We start from the raw sequence: 26874 nt of genomic DNA on the forward strand, positions 1-26874 counted from the left end.
ATAATATCCGCTATTTATTTATTTAGATTATCTTATACATTTCAACCCAAGATGTATGCATTACATACACCCTTACCCTGGGTTTCAATTTATATATGCCAAGATAAGCTTGGCTAAACTAACAGGAAATCCCTCCTCCATTGTTGGTAAAGTCCTCTTTGTAAACAGCCCGAAAATCTGCATGACACATTCCAGCAGAGCAGACAGAGATAGCATGTACAGTATATACTGAAGAAAATGTATATACTTTGATGCATATAAGCAGCATGAGGCATCCAGACGACTGTGCCTTACATGAGCAGTACTTTTGTTTGTTTCCCCAGTTTTTTCTCAGATGTTGTTCTTAATAGCAAAAGTAAGAAATGTTTAAGAGACTGAATTATATGCAATCAGTGTACCATCAGCAATGCATTTAAATGAGAAATAAGGAAATTCCAATTCACAATTAGACTAATATAGAAAAACGCCAATGAGAAAGATTTGAGAGGTTTTATTGTATCATAAGCAGAAAAAAACACTAATCTCAGACGTGTCAGTATGTCTATAAAGGAGCATTATAAACATTGGTATAGTGGAAGTATAATATCAAGAACACATTTGGATAACAATGTTATTTTTAGGACATACACACAATAAAGTAATACAATAAGGATTACATGAAACATGAACCGGCTTATCACTTCCCTCAAGGTCATGTGAAGTAAAAAGGCCTACAATTGGGTCCAGACAGGTTATATGGATTACCACATCCTTTTAACACACAATCATATTGTATAAACTGGTATGTATATATCTATATATACACTTTAATTTGTTCTTTTTTTTCCTTTCCAGAAATGGAAATAGCTTCATCTACTTCCCTTTTTAAGTAAAAAAATTAATTCGTTTGGGCATATATTTTACAACATGGTAGAGGTAATAACACTGATGTAAAAACTGAAAGTATCTGTATGAAAGTATAAAAAATTACCTTCACAGTTAACTAGCAGTTTCATCAACAAAGAGACCATAAACTGATATGGCCAATGCTGTAGGCTATTTATAGGGAAGAGCAGGAGGCCATGAAATAACACAATAAAGAGAAACACTGTCTCTTTCACCCTCTTCCTCATAATACCATCACTGTGATGGACTGAAACATACTTTATTGCAGCCTTTACATGCACTTCTTAATCGTCAGACCAGACAGCAAAGCAAAAGGAAAAAATCAAACAAGGCAGAAAGAAAAAAAGTGACAAATAATACAAAAAAAAAACAAAAAACAAAAAAAACCTGTAGTCTTCAGTACATCTCCCAAATTTTTTTCCTGTCTACCTCCATCCATCATTCAGGCACAGTCATGTGTTCCAAAGTTCTTGTATCACCTTAGTATTGCTTTTATCCTTCAGCTCTCCATCCTCCTATTCATGTTTTCTGATTTGACTCTACTTCCCTCCCTCCCACAGCCCCTCCCCTCCTTTCGTCACCTCTAAGAGTTGAGGTGCTCCACTTGAATGGTGGATGTTGCCACAGTGAGACAAAGGTCCTTGTGGGCCGTTATGTCAGCCACGCTGACTGGTTTGTACTGGATGTCACTGGCAGACACTGTCTTATACTGGTGCAGGTCGAACGGACAGGAGACGCTCTCTGTCTGGGAGTAGCTGCCCTGGCTCTGTCCCTGCTGTCCTCCGTTCCCGGCTCCTCCGGGCCGACCCGACCCGCCGTCTGCGCTGTCTACTCGGCTCTGCGCTCCGCCCTGGCCCTGGCTTTGGTTCTGGTTCTGTTGGGCCTGCTGCGCCGCCGCTACCGCTGATGCCGTCAGCTGATCTGGGTTGTGTTTCTGCATGTGTTTCACCAGATACGTCTCCTGAGATGAGGGAAGGAGAGGTAGAGGGGAAGAGACAGCAGACACATGATTACGGCATGTAAAGTAGGTGCCAGGTGTCTAATGCCAGTGTTGGGTTTCAAAGTGTTTGATGTGGCAATACTGTTCAAAAGTGGATATTTGTCTTACCGAGGTGTAAGTGCGGTTGCAGAGACCACATGAGTAGAGCTTGGCGTGTTTGACTGTGTGTGTGGACAGGTGCACCTCCAGGCTCGCTGCATCTGTGTATCCTTTATTGCAGTTGGAGCACTTGTACGGCTTGTCCTTGTTGTGTTGACGCCGGTGGGACTGGAAAATAACAGGCCAATGAAAAAGATGCTAAATGCTTGCTTGTTTCTAAAAGAGGCAAACAATGAAATATCCTATAATACAGGTAATAGCAGGGAAACATGCATGCCATGGTTCTAGGAGAAAATTCAATTATTGCTCACCTGTAGGTTTGAGAGTTGCGTGAAGGATTTCTCACAGCCTGGATGGACACACTTGTATGGCCTGTCTCCGGTGTGAATCCTGAACGAAAACACACACACACGTAAATAAAGCACTCCTATCACTTTCAGACACATTTTTACAATGGTGATCCAACCTGACCACAGAAAGACGCAGAGGCAAATGAGAAACCCAAACCCAGTGATTCACTTACCTGTTGTGCTGCTGAAGGTGACTGAGCTGTCTGAAGCACTTTTGGCAGTAGGAGCAGGTATACGGTTTCACTCCCGTGTGGATGCGGATATGCTGGGCCAGGTAGCTGGAATTGGCAAACGACTTGGTACAATGGGGACACTTGTGGGGCTTTGACTCAGTGTGGTTCCTGATGAGGACAGAAGGGAGGGTGAAAGGGAAAGGGAAAGGGAAAGGGGATTGTAAGAGCAAGGGTACATGAAGGAATGACACATGATAATATGCATCACACATGCTGCAAGCTGATTCCCAATGGGGACAAAGTTAATTTATCAAAAACCTGTCAGGAATGGCAGTCAATTAAGGGAAAGAAATGCTTGGACCACTAAAATGTCTGGAAATTGTCGACCAAGTCAATTCAAAATCTACAACAGGTACACATTCTACAGTGATCAGTGGAGTGTAAATTTTACCTGAAATGCTTTTAGTTGCATGCATTAACATGAACTTCCAACAATGTCACACAATCACAGAATAACAAATGCAAAATAATAGATTATTTTGACATTGGCATTTTTTGCTTATATGTTTTTGGTCCAGCGGATTTGGATGTATGATATTTGAACAGATGAGATTCTACTGAAATAGATTTACAAATCATTAAAATATAGTAATGCTGACTTAGAAGCTATTCCAAATACACCCATCCACAAAATCTAAATGCCTCCAGAAATGACTGTAGAGCGGTTTGAGCATAAACAATAAAAAAAAAAAAGCTGCATCAGAATGAATATTAAATGAGTGCAGACAGCGGGAAAGCAGACCATGGCAGCAAAAAGATTTCCATTGCAGCTGAGAATGCTCAATCATCATTCAATGGAGAAGGTGAGGAAAAAGCACTGATAAGGAAGTTAGGATACCAGACAATAACACAATGGGCTGAATGGAAAAGCACAGTGGACAGTGGAAGCACAGCCTATAAAACATCATTTTAGCATGTATTCCTAAATGTGTTTGTGTGTGTTTGTGTGAGAAAAGCAGAGGTGTAGAAGAAATGACAGAACATGCAGACAGAAGAAACATGAAAGGGCATGTAAAGCAGGGAAAATGTGATCCAATGCAAATGTGCAAGGACGCACGGAAGCATGAGCATTGCGCACGCACAAATGAAATAAGAAGGAAAAGGTCAAATATTCACATTGTATCAATCAATATCTCAGAACTCCATGCATTTTAAATAGCCATTCTGATTACCTTATAAATGATGCAAAATCTTTTTAAGGACAAAGCCCAACTTAAAGGTGCAATTTGAATTCGAATTTTCTGAAAAAGGTCACTTCTGGATGAAATTACTCAGCTGCATGCGTACCAACATCCATATAGCAATGTAATATGCATCCGCACACACACTTCCCCATTGGACTAGTAGGAAGGAGACAGGGGTTTGGGCTTCTGAAAGGGACTTGGCAGGACAAGGAAAGAGGACAGGGAGTATGGGACAGGGGTGGGACAGGGGGGGGGGGGTTAGGGGGGTCTGCAGTACCGTGTGTGCTGCTGTAAATGACTGAGCTGCCTGAAAGATTTCTGGCAGTAGGAGCAGGTGTAGGGCTTGGCCCCGCTGTGGATGCGGATGTGCTGGGCCAGGTAGCTGGAGTTGGCGAATGACTTGGCGCAGTGAGGACACTTGTGAGGTTTGGCCTCTGTGTGCGACTTGGAGTGGATCTGCATGTCAGACTTACTGAAGAAGGTCGCCGCACACATCCGGCACCTACAGGCGGAGAGACACAGAAACGGGAGGGCGGGATGGAAGGACAAGAAGGAAGGAAGAGGGACACAAATACAGAGAGGGAGACAAGAGAGAAACAGAGAGAGAAACAGAGAGAGGAAGACGGGAGAGATAAAAAAAAAAAAGAGAAGACAAAGGTCGTTGGAAGGAGACAGGGAAATTAAGCGATGACCCACAGAGAGAAATTAGATATGACAGACAATGAAACTCAGCATTAAAACGAAAAGGACAAAAACGAACAAAGAAAGAAGTGGGTTAGAAAACAGAAACAGACAGGTAAACACGGGGAAAATGACAAGGGCGAAGTCAGTGAAAACTGAAGGGGAAAGGTAGATACTATAAAAGTGAAAGAGAAAGGCACAAGAGTACTTGAGAGATCCCACGACTCGAAGCACATGCAATATAAAGACAGAAATACGAAAGAGGACAGCAGAGAGAGAGAGTAGGCGATGGTGTGTGTCCAGTGTGTGTAGACCGCAGAGGCAGAGAGAGCGTCTATGAAGCAGAGAACAGGCATTGTGTTTCTGATGTGCAGATACATTAACATCAGCAGGAATCTGTGTTCTGCCACAACATGCAGTGAAGCGTGTTTGGAAGTGCTGTGTGTGTGTGTGTCAGATGCCTATATCCAGCAGCGCCCAGTGCATCTAAAGAAGCCGAACATCTCTATGCTGATTTCGACACGACATAGAGGCACAAGTGTGCTTGCATTCCGCAGCTAGAACATGGAAACATGGGGATGCACAGCAGGTGGTTTTTTTGTCCGTTCAGTGACACCATACCTGTACGTCTTGGTGCCATCTTTTGCCCCTTGGTCTTCGTCTTCATTTGATAGGTCATATGGGTCTCCAACATGATGCTGCAAAGACATGACCTATCAAAAGTCAAATTATAAGAGTTTGATTACAAATTTATTGTGTCAAATGTCTCTTTCTGCGTAGAAATGTCTTACCTGGCCGCTGGCTGTCAGGTGAGCCAGTATTAGGGTTTCATTTCCTGCTGAAAGCGTGTGTCCGCCCACAGGACCCACCCTAGGCAGTGTTGTCTTCTTCTTTCTGCCTCTTTTGGAGGGTGTTGGCATGACGACCACATGGGACATCCCATCCCCTTCTTTTTTTTCTAAAAGGGGATTAACAGCACCAGGTTAAAAGAGTGAATACATTACTGATGATGATGACGATGGTTGTGGTGTGTGTGTTTGTGCTAGGTTTAATGTTTCACCAAACTCCCAGTTTGGTATGCACCTTGGTTTTGGGACCACAGCATGGTATACATTTGGCAGAATGGAAAATGGACTAAGGGTTTATTGTCTTCTGTAATTTGGGATGTTACAATAGCTTTTTGGACAACTTAACAAAAACCACCCCATTCAATTTAACCATTACCTAATAGACCATAATGAATCATAATTAAACCACAATGTTAGCCTGCTACTGTTCTGAATTTTCCCATTCATCAGTTGCATTGTTGTATCAGTGTACAGCAGCTCTTTGTGGTGTACTGGCCTTTTCAAAATCCTCCTCAATCTCAGCAATTGAGCAAGTGAGAGTGCTCCAAGTCTGGATAATAAGAATAATTTTAAAAATGTCAGTCTGCCATGTAGCTAGAGGAGTATGGCCTATTTGAATATTGTTGGAAAGCTCTGAATATTACTTTCTGCAGATCAGGAAATAAAAACATACCAGCATTGTACGGCCAAGTCGTGACAGCATCTTGTGCAGATGGAGGCCATTTTCATTTTTGGCCAAACCATTTCATTAAGAGGGGCAGAATCATAAATTATTTACTGGCTCAGCTTGGATAAGAAATTATACTATTTGCTGCTCATGCTCTGCTTCTGTTGGTGTGCATCTCCTGGGCAGTTTACACTTTACAATGGAAATGCTCCATTGGGTTTATAATTCAGAAACACCATCAAATGCAAATTGAACAAAATAAAATGTTATTTTCCCCACACAGAGAAAAGGACACTCAAATAACGCCACCCACAAAAAGCCCATAGGCCTGATAATATTCCAAATCACCGCAACATTAAATGTTGCAAAGTTTCAGAGTTTTTCAGTCTCCTGACTCCTGAACCACAAGGTTTATATATGCAGGGCTGTCAAATACATTTTGCACTTTTGCGGTTCTGCTGATTCTTCCAACCTCAAAAAGTTAGGAGCACCCATGTTTTTTTTCCAATGCACCCCTAAAATCATGAAACACCAACTTTTTTGAATCAATTATGGATTCAAAACAGCTTTAGCCAGGATAGGGTGTTGCCATAATACAACGGTACTCATCGTTTTTTGGAGGGGAGAACTGCAATTAAGTTGCCCTTCATCATCATCTGTTGTCTACCACACATCAAAAAGTGATTCAATAAAATGAAAAGGCTTGTTTTCAATCAACTGATGGGCTAACCTGCCTTAATTAGTACTTCTGATGAGTCAACAAAAAGTAGGTATCTCACTGATCCTTGACTGCATGGCTTTTTGCATTTCTGTCCATACTTGCAAACACAATAGTTGAGACATTTGGTGAAGTTTAGGTTTCTTTACTTCACGACAGCAAAGCAAACAGTCTACAGTCTCCTTTCTTCCTTGTTTGGCTTCATGAGTTAAGGCTAAATGATGGTATAGATTTGTGTGCTTGAATGAGATTTAGTCAGATGTGTACCAGTCTTGTCGAGAGAGAAAGTTATCGTTCTCACCATATTAATAAGTCAATATATCACCTGCATATTTGTCGCACCCTTTATAGATAACATGTCATCACTGAATACATTTGTGGCATTCTATAATTTCACGTTTCTTTCTTTGTTCAAAGAAACTTAACTGTTATAATCACACTGAAGAGCACACAAACACATTTCTCAACAAGTGACGGCAGGCCTACAAAGTTGCTAAGTGATCGTTAAAACTGTTCCAGGGATGACGAATCTCTGGCTTTTATTTACATTTTGTGTGCACTTTTTCCACCTTAATAAAAAGGCACAATTGAGATAAATAAAGTAAATGTGTCATTTCATGGGGTAGAAACCAGATAAAGTACACTGCTAACACTAAATATTTGACAAGACAGACAAGTATTTGCAGTCACACCGTGTCGGTGCTCCGACATTTTAAAATTAGGTCACAAGCAAAATGGTCACATTTAAGAGGCATACATATAGATATATATGCCTTACATGTATGTGTGCGAGTGTGTGTGTGTGTTTTACCTGCATTTGGAGCATGGAGTGCTGAAACAATCATGGTTGTTGTTGGATGACCAGAGACAAAGGACTGAGAGGAGGTGGGAGAGACTAGTGTACCCTGAGGAGTTGTGATGACCAAACCCGCTACACACAGAGACAGAGACAGACAGAGACAGGAATAAAGAGTGACAGAAAGAGGGAAAGAGAGAGAGATAATCACACATTACAAATCTCTCCTAAGGAAACCAGAGGTGATTGTGAAATCCATGAATTCCAAGTCGTTGTAGAAAATGTTCTTCCGAATTTGTCTTAGAGAGAATGAACTTCAAGATCACAAGAACAGTTTGAGAGTTGTGGCATCATTTATGACATTCACTTTCCCAGCTTTTTCTACCGGCTCTGTACTATAGACCAGTGGTTCTCAACCTGGGCTCCGGGGACCACCAGGGGTCCTTGAGGGAGTGCCAAGGTTCCCCACAGCAAAACTGATGAATTGTTAAACCTCACAATTATTTCATTTACAAGAAGTTAACACAATTAGAGAAGGTTGAAGAATGACTACTTTGATCATAGTTTCACTGTTATCTCTCTACCTGCGATACAGATAGTCATGGAATTCTGGACAAAATCGTATCTATCAATAAAAATATTCTCAGATTTGGGTGCGAGAGACAAAATCTTTTCAAATGGAGGTCCATGGCCCAAATGTGTACAAAATTATTCATTCTTGTCAGCCACCATCTGATTCTCGACATTTTGTGGTTCACAAGTAATCTTCCGACTTCCAAGATCTCAGATTGAGGAAGCTCACCTGCTGTCATGATGCCTGTGGAGGGGACGGGGACCACCGTGATGTTCTGGGTGCTGTGTGGAGGGTGCAGGTGTCCTCCGCCCCCAGGCTGCCCTCCCCCATCCGGCTTGGCACCGGGGATGGTGAGCACCGCTGTTTGGTAGTGTGAGGCGGAGGAAGGAGCGAAGGACACATTCTTGTCCTGTTGCTCTTTCATCTTGTTCAGGAACATGGCATTCTCAAGCTGTGAGTAGAGAGGAGAGGAGTGTGTGTGTGTGAGTATGTTATGCTTAGATACTAGGGCTGGGTGATATGGAAAAAATCAAATATCACAATATTTTTGACCAAATACCTTGATAACGATATTGCGACAATATTGTAGGGATGACTATTGGGGCTTTCACAAAATATTTACACAATGAGATTTTTGATAAATAATCATCAGTAATGTGGATATAATGACTAAGTGGGTAAAGGCAAATAATAGAACAGCTAGAACAGTCTGGTAAGTTCAGAAAATTACATCACTTTACTGTAATGCAGCCTTTAAAACCAGGAAAAGACAACACTTATGCCATATCACAATATTACGATATCCAAAATCTAAGACAATATCTAGTCTCATATCACGATATCGATATAATATTGATATATTGCCCAGCCCTATTAGATACCACACAACTCAGATTTCTACTACAGCTTTGAGTGGCAGAATAAGATTCACATGGCCAAACATGTAGGTATTTAATTCTTCATTAATGTGACAATGTGTCAAAGAACCGGTTAAAACAGTTCAACCAGCCATATATAGATAACAGCTCACCTTGTTGTACATAAAAGGCAATGATTCACTTGACTAAGCAGACAAACCCAGATTATGCTGAGGCTCTCTAATCAAGTCATTAACAACACCTGCATTAAGTGTTCCCACACTAATAATAAAGGAGAAACTGCTCATCCTGACTATGTGCCGTCTTCTGTTTTTCCCCACAGCGATGGAGCCAGGATGCCGTGGGCATCAAGAGGCAGATCCAGGTCAGTCAGTCAGCTGTCGGGACACCTCACTACTCTAAACCTTATTTTCTACAAATCATGCCTGTTGTTTATTGAGCAGTATCTACTTAAATAAAAGAATTTAATGTTCCATTATTGTTCAATTTTAAGCTTCACTATGAATGTTATTATAGCTGCAAATTTTCTTGTCACTTGTCTACTTCCTCTTTCACTGCTCATTAGCAGCTCAGGAAATGCACATCTACCAAAAGTTAGGACTTTTTGGTCACAATCCACAACTCTGTCTGACATGGATTGTGGCTGATATTTGCACTTTTACAGTGTGTTCTGAAATTGCTTTTAGACAGCTAGCTGTAGATTGCAAACGCACAAATGCACCATGGGACTGTACAGAATCTGTACTTCTTTGTATGTTAGAGAACAAAATGTAAAACTTAAAAAATCTGGCAATTTAATGTTGCCCTGCTTACTGGTAAACATGCACACCTCATAGAGTTTGATTTTTGACCTTTTCTGAACTACTAGGGTCTAGATTTGCCATACATATGATCCAACAGGCAGCGCTTACACAAATAAAATCTAAATTTTATGAACTGATTTGCGCTAAACTGACAGATTTTGCAATGCTGTTCAGAATGATTCTCTCTCTCATATAAAAGGACAAAGAGATAACAACTACTGATCTGCAAGATCTTTGACAAAATGATGAATTAAATCAAACTTGCTCAAATAATCAATAGTCAGTGTTAGAAGGAGCCTCTACTTCACATCAGTCCTAATGAAATCACAGCTTCTTGAGGTCTTGTCCAGTCTTACCTGTCCTTGCACAGTGGGAACAGGAGACCAGAAATATGAGGAATTGAAATGGGAGTCTTCCATCATTTCTGCAATGGGACAGAAAAAGGCAAGTTAATTTCTCTGACAGACATGCCCAACACTACCTGTGGTTGGCAGTAATAAATGACATATAAAGACATAACCAACAGGCCACAGCTAATAAAGTTTATACTAGGCCATAGTGTTGGTGAAGGCCATGCGCTGCTTGCCAGCTATTGTACTGATCATGCTGCAGTGATTGTGAATTGGAGTAGTAGATTATATTGCTTTGGCGAAGCAGCAATTAAAAGATGATATCCACACATGTGCGTGCACCGACTGATAACCAGAATTATAAAGACTTAATAACTAACTGATTGGAGGAGGCAGTGACAGGAAGAGAGCTCAACAAGAGCCAACCATTAGGTTTGAATAACAAAAAGAACATGTCGGTCCCTGAGATCAAGGTTTTCTCCGGCACTTTGCCCTTTCTGTTGTCTCATACGCATAACATTTGACATTATGCAGCTGAGATTATGCTAATGAGCAATCATCCGTTCGTCTTCCGTAACTTTATTACAAATGTGAGCTATGGATTTCATGAATTTGGACACCAACGTAATTGGGCTAAATTCGGTGGTATTTACGGCAGATCCAACTAGTTTGTAAGAAGTTGGCGTTGTTTCTTGATAGAGGCACATTACGTTAGATGATGTGCAACACATCAACTACCCAAAGCTTTGAAGAAATGACACAAATCACACTTCAAATGTTTACAATACGCCGTACTGCAAGAGTGCGACTCCATTTCGTTCCTTGCATCCTATACGCATAAAGATAGGCCCGACTTTCTGATTAACGCACAGTCGCGGGGAGCAATATCTGTCTCTCCGGCGCGCTCCTGCTTGGGGAAAATAACAAGCAAAGCAAAAAAAAAAAAAAGCTGAAGGATAAAAAAACCAAAGCGATGAGGAAAAAAAACCAATAGCCCATCTCACAGACTTCCGGCTGTCGAGACGGGGTGGAGAGGCGGCTGGAGAGTCGTGCAAATACACCACGAAAATACTACAACTGCATGACAAATAGTGGCGATTACCGGTGCTGACGACTCCGTCTCCTTCCCCGGAGTTCCCGTGGCTCGGGACAATCTGGAAACTGATTCCAAATCTGTCCAAATTCTCGCAAATAGGCGAAGTTTTTTTTTTCCCCTCTTCGCGTTTTTTTTTATTTTTTTTTCTCTCTGGTAGAGCAGCTGGCTGTCTCGTCTGAGCTCCACTTCCTCCGGATAAGGTCGTCAGACAAAGGAGTGTGTGTTTGATGTCATTTCCTGCGCGTGAGGGCCAATTAATTTAAAATGGCAAAATACAAGATATCGACCGTCTTTGATTGCTTTTATTTCTAATAGTAGACGTGTCCCAAAAATCTGCACGTTCGTAGCAAATTGTGTCATTTGAATCAGAACCTTAATTACTCTGGTTTTGCTGTAACAGTAACTTTGGGCTGGGCGTTGTAATAAGCGAGGGAAGAAGCGTTTAATGTTGCCTTCAGGTGCTGTCGGAAATATGAAATTTCAGAGTTGAACGCACATGAACGAGCCAACAAAGTGGTACATAAGACTGAGAAACTCGGAATTTTCTATGATACCGGAGCTGCCATGATGTGATAGCCTAATAGCCTAATTGATGGTGGCAAATTATGTAGTATAGTATTGTATGCTATTGTTTCTTATTCGATATAGATAATTAGTGTTGTTGTATGTTTCTATTTCCATTTATCAGCCTTTATCTAATAAAATAATTAAACATCAATTGCGTTCCTCTTCATCTTGCCACTGCAATACAAAGTGCCACTCTGTGCCACTTGGTTTTCTAAAAAAAAAAAAAACGGCCACTAAAAACGTTTTTTGTCACAGGGCCTATTTTATTATTTCCGTCCATAAGCGCATGAATTCGCGACAAGTCTTGAAAACTCGGAAGTACAAGCTGGAGCACTTGAAGGCAACACAGCTTTACTCTACTATCTTTCAGCCGCCAGAGTGATTTTTAGCTCCTGTGCCGTGAATGAGCTGCATGTAACATTTAACCCCATTAAAACACATATAAACACATAAGATTTGTTTATTATAAGGATCCCCATTAGCTGACGCCTAGACGACCAGCTAGTCTTCCTGGGGTCCAAGACAACAGTACAAGATTACATGATACACACACAGAAAACGCTAACAAACAAAAGAAACAAGAAAAACCAAAACATTAATCTAAAACCAAGACAAGACAACATTACACACAACACATAGACCTTAAAATTAACATCTGGCCAGCGCAAGACATTGAATTAGACCAAAAAATAAATAAATGAATAAAAAATAAATAGCTGATATTAAGGACAAGAAAATGTAGGGAATCATAAGGATAGTGTATGTAAGTGTAGGTGGGATCTGAGTTTCTTTTTAAAACATGCCTTTCCTTTGATAGAACGTATATGACTTGGAAGACAGATCCATGACATGATAGCCCTGCATATGACAGTTTTTTTCAAGTAGCCTAATTGGATTTTGGTCGAGGTAGAGTCATCTGCCCACTACTGGGGGCAGATCGTGTCTGTATGATTGAATAGATGTGAAAAAGATACATGCACTTCCATTAGCCTATTATAATGTTATTTTAAGGCGGCCCCTTCACAGTCCACATGATGTCGCTGTAGGGACAGTAATACACACCGACCTATCTCCGTATCTTCAACATCCGGCGACACGTCTCTCCAAAACAACAGAACGCCGCCTGACACACATTCACACATTTAACTCTCTGCAAACTTTTAATTAAAAAAACAGTAATGCATCTCGGACACTTTCTGACAAGTTGAGCGTCTGTCGGGCTGCAAACAGGAGTGTAGTTCTTGGTTGCGCTTTAGAGAAGGGCTTCAAATGGGGGAGGTGAGGAAGCTGCAGAAGAAGTTGAGACAGATTGAGAATCTGGAGATCAAAATCACTCTTACCCCAGAGGAAAGATTCAAGGTACTGAAGACGTCGTCTGTGTTTCTTTCGATATGATCTTTATGTAGGCCTAACCTCTGTGACTTAGGCAAATCCCGAATAGATTTCCCCCGGGTGTAAGTTCCCAGGTTATGACTGACTGCACCCCACACTTTACTACAGTAGAGATCTGGGTTTAGTCTAACGTTAGATTTAAAACAATACAGGGATATCTAACCATGTTCTGGCCCCTTATGCACCACTCTTGAAGCTTAGAGACACACACATAGTTCTTAGTATTGCAATAATATTAATAATAAATGATGATAAATAATAATGTGGCCCCCTGTAGGGATATTTTCTTTTTGCTTCCTTCTCCCCCACAGGGAGGTCAGCAGGGATTCAGTGTCTTGCTCAAAGACACTTCAGCAGGCTGGATGCTTGCTGGCAGGGGGGTTTTAACCCAGGTGCAGCTGAATGACAGACCCCTAATATTGTGTACTTATTGTATACCAACAGTCAGTATGACAGTATTATATCAGGCTCATATCATGATTGGCACATACAGTGGGCAAGCTTATGTGGTTTAATGAAGGGGATTTTTTAATGATGTTGATGTGTTACGAATTTATTCGGCTTTTTGAAACTTGAACAGTGTTGATATCATAAAGGAGAAAAATATGTGATTAGCATGAATTAATAATAATAGCGGAATGGATAAGTTGACAGCTTTGCCGCAGGAAATTAGCAGATGAGAAACTCACACTTCCAGCAGTCTATCAGACAAAATAATTAAGAAGAAGTCTTGATTTGTTAAAGGATAGTAACTGAATTCCATAAGTTATGGCTGTGACCTAAGACAGCTCAGTTTTTTTTTGTGAACATTCACTACATCCCATAATTGGAAATAGGAAAATAAAATTTTTATGTTAAACTATTCACTGGTGGTCCCATAAGTGCACAGCTCAGTTGAGGATCACTTGGGAGCGATGGCAAAGATTACTTTTAAAGTACCCTGAATGGTTTTCTGGGGATCAGAGTATGCTACATTCCCTCAGTCTGAAATGATAGTCTTATCATGAACTAACCCACAGCTCACCACAGCTCAAATAATAATTGTGTCCCTACAGTGTTACACTCCCATTCACTGACAACGGAGCAGCTCCTGGTTCTGCAACTTAATGGCGTTACAGATTAGCCTATACTTTGATTTCTAATTTTGGAGAGACTTGATCAAATTCACAGATTTACTGGCTGGACTGCTTTTTCACTAGAAAGAGTCACTTGGTGTCAAGCTGACATGCCTAATTCATTCATTCATACCTATCTCATAATTCGGAATCAGAGAGGAATATGGTGAATATTGCCAGTCGCAATCTAATGAATCAAAATAGGCGGAATATGTTGGTTATGCATATAAACAACTTGTGGAGTTGGTACCTTGGTTTACAACCAATCTCTTGGCTTCTCTCCCCTCAGATCTCCAGGAAGGCGGAGCTGCGTTCCAGATTGGCTGAGCTTCTGCTGCAGCTTTCTGGCCCGCAGCAAACTCTGGGGATTGTGGGAGAAGGAAAAAAGGAGAAGATGAAAAGACAAGTGTAAGGAAGTGAGGGAGAGGTACCAGAGAGCGGGGCAGATGGAGAGGAGCATAATTCTTCAAAAGCAACAACATTCACTTTGAAGCCTTTGATCTTTTTTGTATGCCTAGCCAAACACACTGGAGGTCAAGTACTGTCACACTTTAAGGAAATGGGAACTTTCTACTGTTCATAATGTGTTATGTACACATCATTCAAGGAATCCATCCTCCCTCTGAGAGCCCCTTGAGGCCTTGTGCTGATCGCTTAAATTGGCATGAACGTGTCTGGATATTAACATCAAACTCCCTGAAACAATAATGACACTCCCGTTCTTTCTAATACACAGAACTAGGTGTCGGTTACCAAGTGCTCGCTTGTTGTATGGGACTTTAAGATATTATTAGGTATGCATGCTGTCACAAATGATGCCGTATACAGTTTGCATCTTGATTATTCATTCAGCTCTGTTTTCTGTACTGGCACAGTGAGGACGCCCCTGAGGCCCTTCCATCACAAACACCTCCAGCCTCCAAGATCCTTAAGGGAGAGCCGGAGTCCAAAGCTCAGGCTACGCCAGCTCCGGCTGCCAGGCGGAAGGAGACAGGAGGAGGAGGAGAGACAGGCAGAAGGCAGGAGACGGGAGAAGTGGCCAACGTGTCAGATCGCTGCCGAGACGCGTCAGAAGGCGGTCCAGCCCGGACCCAAACAGACCCCAAGAAGGAGCCGGAGCCGCAGGAGGAAGGTGGGCTGATTGGGAAGAAGTGGTGTGAGAGGTTAATATCACAGTATCATAAGCAGAATTTGAATGGGTGCTGTGGGTGCCTGGCACCCATGGCCAACAGTGTAGAGAATCCCTTGGAATGAAGTAATACTGGTAAAAATAAGCATATTCTGAACAATCACAGACTATTTTCCATTGCTAATCCACTCATAACTTTTATCAACACAGTCGTTGATAAATTTGCAAAGATTAAATCTAAAAAAAATTGTTGTGCAAAAAAATGCTAATGTGATGTTGAGGCACTTACATGACTTAATTTGAAGTGGTTCATAAATACACCAAATCTCTCCAAAACGGTCATGTTGTTGTTTTGAACAGCTCACTGGGAATTGACACTGCATGTTTTGTAGCATAGTACAGACTTTTAACTGTAATTTCAGTATGCTGATAAATTATTATTTTTGAGATTTTCGAGACCAACAACATGATTAGGTAGACAGAGATCACAACTATAGCTCGCACCCATATGCATTAGGAAAGATTCAAGGTACAGAAGACGTCGCCTGTGTTTCTTTCTTTCGACATGATCTGTATGTAGACGCGTCAGACAGCAGCACTGACGCGTACGTTTTGAAAGTGTTCACACTCATTCATTTACATCACCCATATGCATTACAGGCAAGCTCCGCCCCGGCACAGTATATTACGTTAGAAGTGTATAATAGACAATTAAAAGTACAATGCAGTCGCCATTAACTAATTTGCGAATAACATCTAAATTCTGATTTATACATGTATGCCCTGAGGATCTGCGGTCTTAACAAGCTCTTGTAGCTGCCAGTGTGAAAACCAACAGGCAGTGTTTGCCTCCCTGAAGACAGGACCCATGTGCTGCATCCTTGGAGCAAAATTAGCTGCACGCTTCGCAGTGGCAGACTAATCCATATTGAAGAACTCTGTAGCTTAACAAGCTGAGGTGCTGATGAGTCAACATTGCTAATTGCACAAATTGTTTTCATTTTTCCAGACGCAGAGTTTACATCCCTCAAAGCGTCATGGGAGAAGGCGAAGTTTCGCTTGAGGCTGTTGGAGGGTCACAGTGACATAGTCACCTGTGTGGTTGCCGTTGACAACCTAGTGATTTCCGGAAGGTAAGCCTGCTGCAGCCTTGATATACATAATGGATCTGCAAACTGAATAATTCAGCTAATTTGTCTCTTGATATGCTCTCTCTTTCTCGCTCTCTCTCTCTTGCTCTCCCCCTAATTCCCTCTTCCTCACTCTCTGACATGCATTTTTCTCCCTCCGCCCTGATAGCTCCGCTCAAAACTCTTGTGGTTTACGTCGATCGCTTTTAACCTTGGCTGCTCTCACCACCCTCCCTCCCTCCCTCTCATTCTCTCTGTCTCTCTCTCTCTCCCTCTCTCTCATTCTGACTCACTTTCTCTTACCGACTCACACTCTGTCCGTCTCTCTTCCTGTAAAGCCGAGACACAACAGTGAAGGTGTGGCACGTCCCCACGGCAACAGAGCAGAAGAACCTGGGGGGTCACAGCGGTGGGGTCACCTGCCTGTCTGCCCCTCCCCCTGAGTACTGCAGGAGGCTGGGTGAGGGATGGACACACACACACACACACACACACACACACACACACACATACACTCACACCTACATGTGCACAGACTAGAGCTGAGTAATGGGTAATGGCCTGTCCTCTGGTCTTATAATTATAGGAGTAGTTCATCAGATCAACTCCAGAGAGAGATAACCTCAGTAGACACTTAGAGAGTTCTCTGTCTGACTGAAGCAGGCAGCCTTCTATCACTTGAACTCCAACGCCCTCTCTGTCTTTCCTCCTACACTCCCTCCACCTCTCCTTCCCTTGCTTCCTCCCTGTCTTAAAATACTGAGGAGAGAAATGCAGTGCATAAATGATATTTCTGAATAGAACAACAACCCCATTTTAATGATCAGAATAATTATTTAATGGCTTGATGTGAAGATTTTTTATTCTCTCTGTGCCTCTGGTCCCTTGTGCAATCTATCACTCTCTTTTTATTTTCTGCACCATCACTTATTTACACCCTCCCTTGCTGCTCCTCTTTTCTTTTATTCCTCTTCTCTTTCTCCTTACCTGATCCCTGATCCCTCCATATCTCCCCCCATCCTCTCCCACTCCTTTGTCTGTTTTCTGCCTTCCCGCTAGCCTGGTCCCTGTCTTTGTCCGACAAGGAGAGGTTTATTCTGAGTGGCTCAGCAGACTGCTGTGTGAAGATCTGGGCCTTAAGCATTGGTGAGTTCACCACACATACAAACACACACACACACACACACACGTTTATATATAGTAAGGAAGAGAAGGAGCCTCTGGGCTCAGTCTGGGAAATATCGATGTGTTTGTGTGCCAGAAAACACGTGTGCCTGCGTGATTGGTAGTCTGTGTGTTGTCAATTAAATTAGTATTTTCCTTTTGCCTTCAGGCCAGTGTGTTAAGTCTATCTACACATTCAACACCGTGACTGCTCTCTGCTTTGTGCCCGAGCAAGATGGCTACATCATCACTGGATCAGGTATGTTTCTGTGTGGAGAGTGTAGGTGTGCGTAGAGAAACGACGAGCCAGTGTCACATACAATATGAGACAGAATAATTGGCGCAAGAAGTAGTAGCTTGTCCTATATGTAGCTTTGTAGCTCTGATAGCTTGTTTGTGTAAGTTTGTGAGTGTATGTGCATGTGTGTGTAAGTGCTGTGGGCCAGACATGTGCATGTGTGCATGCATATTTGTATAAATGCAGTCTATTATGCCAGCATGTGTATATATCAGTCTTTTCTCATGTATGGGCAGCGTCTGACACATGCCTCCATCAGCCAGTGAGTTAGTCAGTGTAAGCGTAGGGCTATCTGGCTGAGTCAGAGCGATGGGAGTAGACAGCCAGGCTCAGGTGGGTTTACTGGGACCAGCAGTAATGACTGCCAGACGCCTGTCAGCCTATGTTAACCTCACACTCTCTCACACCCAGATGGGGGGAAAGTTCAAGCCTGGAGCTGGCACACTTTGGAAAACTGTCAGTCAATCAATGCTCACCAGGAAGCAGTTACCTCCATCCAGGTGGGTGGGTCACTCACCTATTGGCCAACAGCATGACATGCTGTCCACACTGAGGATGCTCAAGCTGTTTTTATATTCAGCTCATTTTAAAGAAGGCTAGTGCCAACATTACAAAAATCTGTCTGTGTTTTCTTCTCTGTAGAGGCTCTCTAAAATAGCTTTAGAAGACAGAATTATTATTATTTTTTAGAAATCAAACCATATATTCGTACACTTTTATCCTCACGCTAGCATTCCTTGTTTATTGCTTTCAAATGGAAATTAAACATATTTGTTGAGATGTTTGCTGTGCAGCTCAGCCAATTTTAGAGAGCATACTGTACATATTTTGGGTAAAAAGGCTTTTTATGGATATTGAAAGCCAGAGCTGCATATGCACATTTTTTCAATTTGCAATCATCAAAACATGCCTACAGCATTAAAGCATAGCACATCATTGTCGCCCTCTTTGTTGTTTATCATGCAAAGCGTACAATCCATTTATAACCTACAGCAGCACTGACGCTTACGTTTTGAAAGTGTTCACACTCATTCATTTACACAAACATACACACTCTCTCTACCTTTTGCTCTCTCTCTCTCTCTCACGCACACACACATGCATGCACACACTGGGTGAAGACTCGGATCTCCATGACAACCGTGTCTCCTGTGCCCTCCACAGTCTCAGGGTCCTCTGGTGTTCAGCGGCTCGGCCGAGGGAGGGGTCTCTGTGTGGGAGAACCGGTGTTCGGAGCGCGACCCCCTGAGGCTGCTGCACCACTGGAGCGGCCAGGTGACGGGCTGCGGAGGGGGGCCGGGGGGCCGTCTGGCCCTCAGTCCCCGGGGAGACAGAGTGTTCCTGGCCTATGGTCGGGCCTGGCTCAAGATCCTGCACTGGAGGACTGGTGAGCAGTGGGACAGGATGGGGTGTGTGTGTGTGTGTATGTGTGTGTGAGAGAGAGAAAGAGAGAACGAGGGAGAGCGGGAACATGTACAGAAATTTGCATAATCCTTCTTCCTAACATCTGTCCAATTATCATAGGAACGATGTCCAGACTGACCAATCACAGCAGCATCACTGGCGTAACAGATTGTGTTCATCAGACAGCAGGTCTCCTAATTGGCTCCTGCTATGATCTGGCCAATGGAGAGAGCACTCTGAACTGTGAGTAGCAGAGTAAACCACGAGCAACCAAAAGTTTTAAGAGAGGGTGAAACCGCAATACGGACTTCAGACAATGTCAAAACAACTTTTCATCCGTTGACCTCCGCTGCCTCTATCCCTCTCCCTCTCCTTCCGTCCCTTTGTCCCTGCAGTATTTTCTCTGCCTCAGTGTAAGTACCTGGCCTCTCTGACCTGCGGCGATGCTCCCAGAATCCTTTGCTTCGCGGCGTGGCTCACAGGGAGTGGAGGCCACCGCTGGGTCACTGGGGGTCGCAACCTCCTCGTATGGGAGCAGCTCCCCAGCTCCGGGAAGCAGAGGTGGGCGCAACACCTGTCAATACTACTCTGGAAAAAACATTTCACTTTCAACTGGTTAATTAGATTCCTCATTTCCATTTCCATTTATTAGTGTATAGTTTTTTTTTTTTAGGTCAGCTGCATAGCTAATCCCGGAGGTGTACTGGGATTTAAAAATTTCTAAAGGATTTAATTGATTTTGACGTACAATTCCATTGATAGTAGGTGATTCATTAATTGAGGGTGTGAACGTTACAGGGGTGACGTCACAGCGAGGCGAGACAGTCGATTGGACGCCTCCTTGTTGGAGTCAGAAGGGGACACAGAAGATGACGAAGACAGTGACGGTACAGACAAACACACACAACAATCTCACAGATCTTCAGGTCCTCATTTACAGATTCACAGTTCACACCCTTGATGAGTAACCGCAGAGTTGCAAATTACACTCGTCAGTCACGTTAATTGTATGTTGTGATGAATTCTGACATGCACCTTCTCAAACTTAGATTATGATGATGATGATGAAAATGATGAAGAAAAAGACTACCAGTCCCAGGATGCAGCGGAGGGAGAGTCCGGCTCGTGGTTCCGCTGTGTTCTCCAGTGAGTGCCAGTTTCACACACCCGCCGCTGAGCTCAAGACACTACGCCCCACAGCCATGAAGAGGAAATGAGAGGGAGGGAGGGAGGGAGGGGAGGGAGCACAGTGACAGAGAGAGAGAGAGAGAGAGAGAGACAGAGAGAGAGAGAGAGAGAGAGAGAGGGAGGGTGGAGGGGAGCGAAGTGTGACAGACTGAGCGAGTGTCAGTGACGGAGGGCGAGCATATGGATCGAGAAAGTGAGCGCAAGAGCGTGTGAGTGAGCGATAGACAGATTGTTTTCTATGTAAATGTTGTTTCACATGCAATAAAGCTGTCACACTGTGACTCTCTTGCCTCCAAATATGTATCTCTTGTTTTTTTTCCATCTCTCCGACTGCTTTTACCTCTTCTACAAACACCAGTTTGTCGGTTCATCACCCTACATTGCCGGTCCAACCTGTGTAAATGAATGTCTATTAAATTTTTATTTCATCTTATCTTCCTCCCCCTCATTGCTGTCTCTCTTTCTCGCTCTTTCTCTCTGGGGTATCCTTGCTGCTTTTGTAAACATAATGGAAGAGTTTTTTTTTTTGCCCCCCACCTCTAAAATGAGCATATTAATGTCATCCTCAGTATCGTTTCTATTTGCCTTGTCAAATTCATTTCTTTTCCTCTGCGTCCATTTAATTGAACCCGTCTTAAAAAAAACATAATTAGCATTTAAATCTCTTTCCTACAGTCTCTTGCCCTCCCTACATCCCTCTCTCCCCTCTCTCTCTTTCTCTCTCTTACTCTAGCAGACTCTCCATGTCTCAGTCGCTAAGGCAACCAATGCTTTTTTCTCACTTGCTCTCTATATCTCCCCCTTTCTCTCTGTCTCCCTCTCTCATTCCCTCTCTCCACTGCCAGAGGTAGGCATGATAACTGATATGTGTTGGCGTGCGTGTGTCTGTGTCTGTCTCTCTCCCGGTGTGCCTGCATGTCTGCCTGGCTCTAAGTGACATTTCTGTGGCATTTAGACAGTAGTTGTGTATAGGAAGTTATTTCTCTCTGCTCAAAGTGCCATATAGACTATTGGCTTCATGCATGATGCTTCTAATGATGATAAATGTGTTGTGCACAGGTGTGTGTGTGTGTGTGTACTGTATGTCTAAATGTGTGCATGCGTGAAAGAGAGAAAAACAGACAATGAGTGTGTACTTCTGTGTGTTTGTGCATGCATGCCAGATGTGCATCCTGTATAAACATGTGGCGTATAATTGAGCGTTAAATTTCAATGCCCAGAGGAGGCTGTGTATGCTTTTTTTTTACTGAAAAAAAAAGGTGGGAGAGTGGATAATCTGCCAGTATCTGCTGGTGGCTCTATGTTTACATGTTATTTATCTGCCAATATAAAAAAAGCTGGACCCTCCCCCTTCCTCTCTCTCTCTCTCTCTCTCTCTCTCTCACTCTCTCTCTGTGTCTCTCTCCTCTGTTTTATCTTACAGAGAGAGATGATCGGAGGAGTGGAGTCTCAGTGAACAGAACGAAGCGATGGAGAGATGGTAAGATGGATAGTATCAGAGGTGAAGCAGGGATATATGGGGGGCAGACGCAGAGAATGACATCCTGACTGATTGCTGGCATGGGGATCAGTGTGTGAGCCGTCGAGGTCGTGCAGGGCGCCAGTGGACAATACATTTTCAGTGCTAACTTCTCTCTCTCTCTCTCTCTCTCCCTCTTCTCCCTCGCCTCTCTTCCAGCTCCATCTCTCCTGTCACACGACTGACTGCCCTCCGCTGCCTCTTCTCCCTCCTCCTGGTTGCTCTGGTGACACAACCCTCCACCTGTAACCGTGACGACAGTGAGGGCGAGGGGCAGGTGGACGCCCTGTCGGTCCAGCTGTCCGTCACGGCCCAGGTCACGCCCACCCCGCTGTGGGCGGTGGTGTGGGGCCCCACGCAGCCCCTGGAGGACGAGACCTACCACTTCCTGTCCAGCCAGGAAACCGACCACCCGCACCAGCATGGGCACCAGCAGGCGGCCAGCACCACCGCGGCCGAGGTGTGGCCTTTACCCGAGGGCACGGCGGGCAGCACCCAGCCCCAGGAGGAGTCGCCGCTGGAGGCCAGGGACCAGGAGGGAGCGGCTGATGGAGGGACGGAGGCAGAGGAGACAGAGCCTGAGGAAGGTGGGCATCAGGGACGCGAGTGAAGGATTTCTAAATAAAAGTGGTCACGCAGTCCATGTGAACACACACATGCCAGGACTCCTCCAGGGAATTAGCTGTCACCAGGGAGAAGGCTGGCGGGGAATGCTTAATAAAGTTCTCATCACTCGCAGGGAGGAATTGGCTGCTGTCACACAGAGAGATATGGCGAAGACGTCATCGGATTGGTGTTGTAGTTGGAGGCCCAACTCTCGCACATCCAATTTCATGTTCAACTGGCTTCATTGATTACTACTTTGTTCTGGACACAATTATATATGGTCACAGTGTGAGATTAGTAACTGCATGAGTGTGTGTGTGTGTGTGTGTGTGTGTTACAGTGGACCCTCAGTTCTACGTCACAGTGACCATCTCCTCGCTGCTCATCCTGACTGCGGTCGTCATAACAGCCAAACTCTGGTAAGAACCTAAACTCTCTCCTCTATAGACTTGTATGTGTGTTTATGGTCATATGAGTGTAAAGCAGGTGTTGCTGAAAAAGAGCATGCGTGCTCAGCCAAGTTTCCCAGGATAAATAAGTAAATATACAGCATCTCGACACATTTCGGCCACATTTCCCACAATAGGAGCTGGATAGAACAGAAAAGCTGTGAAGTGCTTCCTCATGAGGATGTTTTACTGGTTCTCTTGATGAAAAGATTTTAGGGTTTTTAGGGTTTTTGAGAGTTAGGTAATGGTTATGGTTTGGGCCAGATGTGTAGGGATTAGTGAAAATGAGAATTTGATTGTTAATCAGTTGCAAATGTGTTTGTATGTGTGTGTCTATCTGTCTGTCTTCCCTATGTGTGCCTACGTGGCTGTTGTTCATGATTATTTCCAAGCAAACTGGGTGTAAGTATTCCCCCCCAAAGTGTGAGTAGAGTAATTGCTTACTAATGACTTTATTAACAACACTTGGGTTCCTGAAAGTCACAGTTGGCACAGCTGTGTCATTTAGTACCATTAGAGTTGCAATGATTAAACATTCACTATAACCATTAGGAAGGGGAGAGACCACAAAACAGATCTGTTCCCTTACATGCTTGCAGGGCTTGAGCAATAACATGGCTCCACCAGTGTCAACGTGCTCTAATAGTGGCCTGGCTATTAAACCTTTTGGAGCATGTAAACACAGGGCGGGAGTTCTCCTTACGTGATGCTGCCCGGCCTTGTAAGATGTGCTTGGTGCACACATGGCTATTAGCTGGAAATGGGGACTCATCTATGTGATGTAGTGGAACACTTCCACGGTTTGCTGATCAAACCAATAACACCTTGTTTATTTGACCATGGGGAATCACTCTCCTCTCTCCCTTCTTCCCACACCTCTCCTCTCTCTCACTTTCTTTTTTCCTCCTCTCCTTATCCTCTTATTCTCCTCCACCCTATTTCTCTTATCCCTTCATCTTACCAGCCTTTCTCTTGTACCATAATTCTTTATTGCATTGCCTGACTCGCCGTATAATTTGGTCTCCTTCATATCCCCTTTTCATACTCTCTTGCTCTTAATCTCAATTTTGCTCGGGCTCCCACACTGTCCACATTATCTCCTCTCGCTCCCTCACACTCTCTCTATTTCTCTTTCTCTCTCTCTCTCTCCCTCCCTCCCTCCTCCCACCTGGGCCTCTATTCCCTTCGCCTCCCAGGGATTTTTTCTTTTCTCTGAATGATTGTGCAAGTGTTTCCCCTCATTCTTTAGGTCCTTTTTGTTTACTTTCAGTGAGCGTCACCGCCTTGCTGTAACACTGCCGTCTTAGCGTGGCCGTTCTTCTCTTTATCTCCCTCGCCAGTCTCCTATCTCTCCCAGCACCGCCAGTCCGGCCGCAGATCCACAGATAATCCTCCAGCTTGCCGTGAGCTGATACACGATAAGCCCCTTCTCTCTGTTCCCGAGGCTGGCCTTAACCGCTGCTTCGATAACTTCATCAGCCCCCGCCGTGGGGGAGCAGTGGAAGCCCGCGCTGGTGGATCCCAAAGTGCCGTTACAAAGTGAGAATTGCAGGGATTCAGGAGCGGAGCGGCAGCCCTCTCTGTCGTGCTATAGACTGGCTCGTGCCTCAGTGTCATAAATGTGTAAATAATGCCATGTGTTGGATCGAGAGAGTGCCGCGGAATGAATGGGAGGGGGTACAGATGGACTGAAATGATAGCCTATAGTGGAAATTGGCTACAGTCCAGTTCATTATGATTACACTGTAGAAGGAGCAGCATATGTGCTCTGTGATTTTCCCAGCCCTAAAATTGTCAGTGTGGCTAATGTTATCATTTGTGCCGGTGTTTGTGTGTCTCTGTGTGTGTGTGTGAGAGAGAGAGAGAAAAGGAAGCCAGAGACAGGTGCTAGTGAGGGAAGATGAGGGTGCAGGCGGGCTTTTATGGCGGAGAATTCGGCTTTGTTGTGCGCCTAAGTATTCCTAAGAGCTGGAACCTGTGACTCCGCCATAACTCACGCTCCTTATTGAAATAACGTTAACGCCAACCTCAGCTGTGTGTCAGCCCCTCGGCCAATTTCTCTGCCTTGTTGCCCCCCCACCACCCCCTCACCCGCACACTCCTTCATCCTCCATTTCCCCACCTTTCCCTTTTCCTCTCATCCCACTGTTCTTTTCTCACTCCCCGTCTCTCCTCCTGCCTCTCCCCTCTGACAGTGTTTTAATGAGTCCAATGAGTGCACTAACTCTCTCACAGTGGCAGTGTAATGTATTGGCTGACGCTAAATGGCTCGGCCGTTCTGGATGTTCTCTGACTTTGTCTCCCTTTTCTCCCCCCCCCCCACTCTCTCTCTCTCTCTCTCTCTCTCTCTTTCTGTGTATATTCCTTCTGCCGTGCCTCTCTTTCCATCTGTCTCTCTTACTCTCGTTCTGTCTGTCTCCCTATATTGCTCTCTTTCAATCTCTCTCCCTCTGTCAACGCTTTCCATCTGTCTCCCTCCTTCCATCCCTCTTCTTCTGTCTATCTCTCTCTCCCTGTAACCTCTTTTAATATGTCTCTCTCCCACTCTCCTTCTATATGTCCCCCCTCTCTAATTCTGTCACTCTATTTTTCTGGCTCTCTATCTTTTTGTCTCTCCCTATCCCTCTGCCTTTATATCTGTATCTCTCTCTCTCTTTCTTTCCCTTTCCGCCTGTCTTCGTCTCTTCTATCTTTTTCTGTCTCTATCCCTCACTATATCTCTCACTCCCACTCTATCCCTTTCTTTATCTTCCCCTCGGTCCCTCTCTTTTTCTTTCTCTTCCTCTTTCCACCTGTTTCCCAATTTCTCTCCCTTATTCTTATATCTGTCTCCTTGTATTCCTCTGTCTTCCCTCCTCTCTTTCTCTCTATTTATCTGTCTCTCTATCTTGTCTCCCAGTTACGATCGCAGCTGTTCCCAGCATCCACCCCCGCTTTCCCGTGGCGTGGCCCCCCCCCTCTCCCTCGCCCTCCCTCGTTCCCTCGCATCGGAGGACAGCCGGCAGACACTGCACAGCACCCCCTCCTTCACCGACAGGGAGAGGTAATGAGTCGCCTCACCAACTCTGCACAGTGTGTGTGTATTGTGTCTGGGGTGCGTGCGCGACTCTCCGCGCGCAATCGGATTCAGGTTTGCTTGTTTGTGTGTGCTGGCCTGTTTGTGGTATGTGTGTGCGCGAGTGTGAAACAGCCCTATTAGCTCTTTTGTGTACTCGGTGAGCATGTACATGGAGTATAATTGGACAGTAGTGCTATTCTCTGTGGAGTATGCAGGCCTGGAGTGTTGGTGCTGCTGAAGATGTATCGGTGTTTTTTAAACTTCCTCTCCAGATGAGTCATCGTGGGCCTGTGAAAGGCGCCCAAGCGCCATCCATGAAATGATGCTTTTATGGGAGGGTATTTAAAGTTAATCTCAATCAGGATAATTATAGGGCTTCTCCTCCAGTTCTCCTTCTCATTTCCTCTCTCCTCCCCCTTCGGTTTTTCCTCCACCTCCACCTTCTCCTCTTCCTCCTTCCCTTCCATCTCTTTCCCTCTCCGCCCCTCTCAATCCCCTGTGATGTAGCTTTCCGTTTGCATCTACGCCACTTTGCCTGCTCCGGGCCTCTCTGCTCCACTTCTCCTGTTTTCCTTGGTTTTTCCTCCCCTCTCCACTTCCATCCTCTCGTCTCCGCTCATCAGGGCTCCCAAGTTTCCCATATCCTCCTTCTATCTCTATCTCTCTCTCTCTCTCTCTCTCTCTCTCTCACTC

The 26874-nt window shown here is 44.1% G+C and overlaps 3 protein-coding genes across 5 annotated transcripts; 2 read left to right on the forward strand and 1 right to left on the reverse strand.

Annotated features, from left to right (window-relative positions):
- Positions 1 to 475: 475 nt before the first annotated feature.
- znf384b (zinc finger protein 384 b) lies at positions 476 to 11302 on the reverse strand. 3 transcript variants are annotated; one of them, XM_071516261.1, is made up of 11 exons: positions 11169 to 11302; positions 10073 to 10140; positions 8264 to 8486; positions 7477 to 7596; positions 5224 to 5390; positions 5054 to 5130; positions 4029 to 4253; positions 2508 to 2675; positions 2296 to 2374; positions 1994 to 2152; positions 476 to 1846 (listed from the first exon to the last, which is right to left on the reverse strand). In XM_071516261.1, the coding sequence occupies exons 2-11, from the start codon at positions 10136 to 10138 to the stop codon at positions 1469 to 1471; spliced, it is 1662 nt and encodes a 553-aa protein (XP_071372362.1). In that variant the 5' UTR covers positions 10139 to 10140; positions 11169 to 11302; the 3' UTR covers positions 476 to 1468. The 3 variants fall into 3 exon arrangements, with proteins under 3 accessions (XP_071372362.1, XP_071372380.1, XP_071372371.1); XM_071516279.1 differs by lacking the exon at positions 4029 to 4253; XM_071516270.1 differs by lacking the exon at positions 4029 to 4253 and having other exon boundaries at positions 5054 to 5145.
- A 1529-nt stretch (positions 11303 to 12831) lies between these two features.
- On the forward strand, positions 12832 to 20577 carry LOC139641980 (uncharacterized). The gene is made up of 13 exons (XM_071516665.1): positions 12832 to 13088; positions 14526 to 14644; positions 15112 to 15368; positions 16375 to 16498; positions 16834 to 16955; positions 17555 to 17641; positions 17829 to 17918; positions 18369 to 18457; positions 19122 to 19344; positions 19482 to 19604; positions 19757 to 19922; positions 20160 to 20248; positions 20411 to 20577. The coding sequence occupies exons 1-13, from the start codon at positions 12999 to 13001 to the stop codon at positions 20509 to 20511; spliced, it is 1680 nt and encodes a 559-aa protein (XP_071372766.1). The 5' UTR covers positions 12832 to 12998; the 3' UTR covers positions 20512 to 20577.
- A 1441-nt stretch (positions 20578 to 22018) lies between these two features.
- pianp (PILR alpha associated neural protein) lies at positions 22019 to 26170 on the forward strand. Its single transcript, XM_071515940.1, has 4 exons — positions 22019 to 22029; positions 22228 to 22655; positions 23015 to 23093; positions 26023 to 26170. Exons 1-4 carry the CDS (start codon positions 22019 to 22021, stop codon positions 26168 to 26170), a joined length of 666 nt encoding a protein of 221 aa, XP_071372041.1.
- The last annotated feature ends 704 nt before the right edge of the window (positions 26171 to 26874 follow it).

This window comes from Centroberyx affinis, unplaced genomic scaffold, assembly GCF_046629955.1.
Source record: "Centroberyx affinis isolate AG114_WGS23_722 - 3 ecotype Tasmania unplaced genomic scaffold, CSIRO-AGI_Caff_v1 ptg000035l_1, whole genome shotgun sequence".
Lineage (NCBI taxonomy): Eukaryota > Metazoa > Chordata > Actinopteri > Beryciformes > Berycidae > Centroberyx > Centroberyx affinis.

Excerpts from the sequence above, each read along its gene's own strand:
- LOC139641980 (XM_071516665.1), top strand. The coding sequence starts at position 12,999 with ATGGGGGAGGTGAGGAAGCTGCAGAAGAAGTTGAGACAGATTGAGAAT. Across the intron at positions 15,369-16,374 it reads GCCGGAGCCGCAGGAGGAAG|ACGCAGAGTTTACATCCCTC; the intron begins GTGGGCTGATTG and ends TCATTTTTCCAG. Across the intron at positions 18,458-19,121 it reads AAGCAGTTACCTCCATCCAG|TCTCAGGGTCCTCTGGTGTT; the intron begins GTGGGTGGGTCA and ends TGCCCTCCACAG.
- znf384b (XM_071516261.1), bottom strand. The coding sequence starts at position 10,138 with ATGATGGAAGACTCCCATTTCAATTCCTCATATTTCTGGTCTCCTGTT. Across the intron at positions 2,676-4,028 it reads CATTTACAGCAGCACACACG|GAACCACACTGAGTCAAAGC; the intron begins GTACTGCAGACC and ends TGTCCTCATCAG. Across the intron at positions 2,153-2,295 it reads CGCAACTCTCAAACCTACAG|TCCCACCGGCGTCAACACAA; the intron begins GTGAGCAATAAT and ends GTTATTTTCCAG.
- pianp (XM_071515940.1), top strand. Across the intron at positions 22,656-23,014 it reads GGAGACAGAGCCTGAGGAAG|TGGACCCTCAGTTCTACGTC; the intron begins GTGGGCATCAGG and ends TGTGTGTTACAG. Across the intron at positions 23,094-26,022 it reads GTCATAACAGCCAAACTCTG|TTACGATCGCAGCTGTTCCC; the intron begins GTAAGAACCTAA and ends CTTGTCTCCCAG.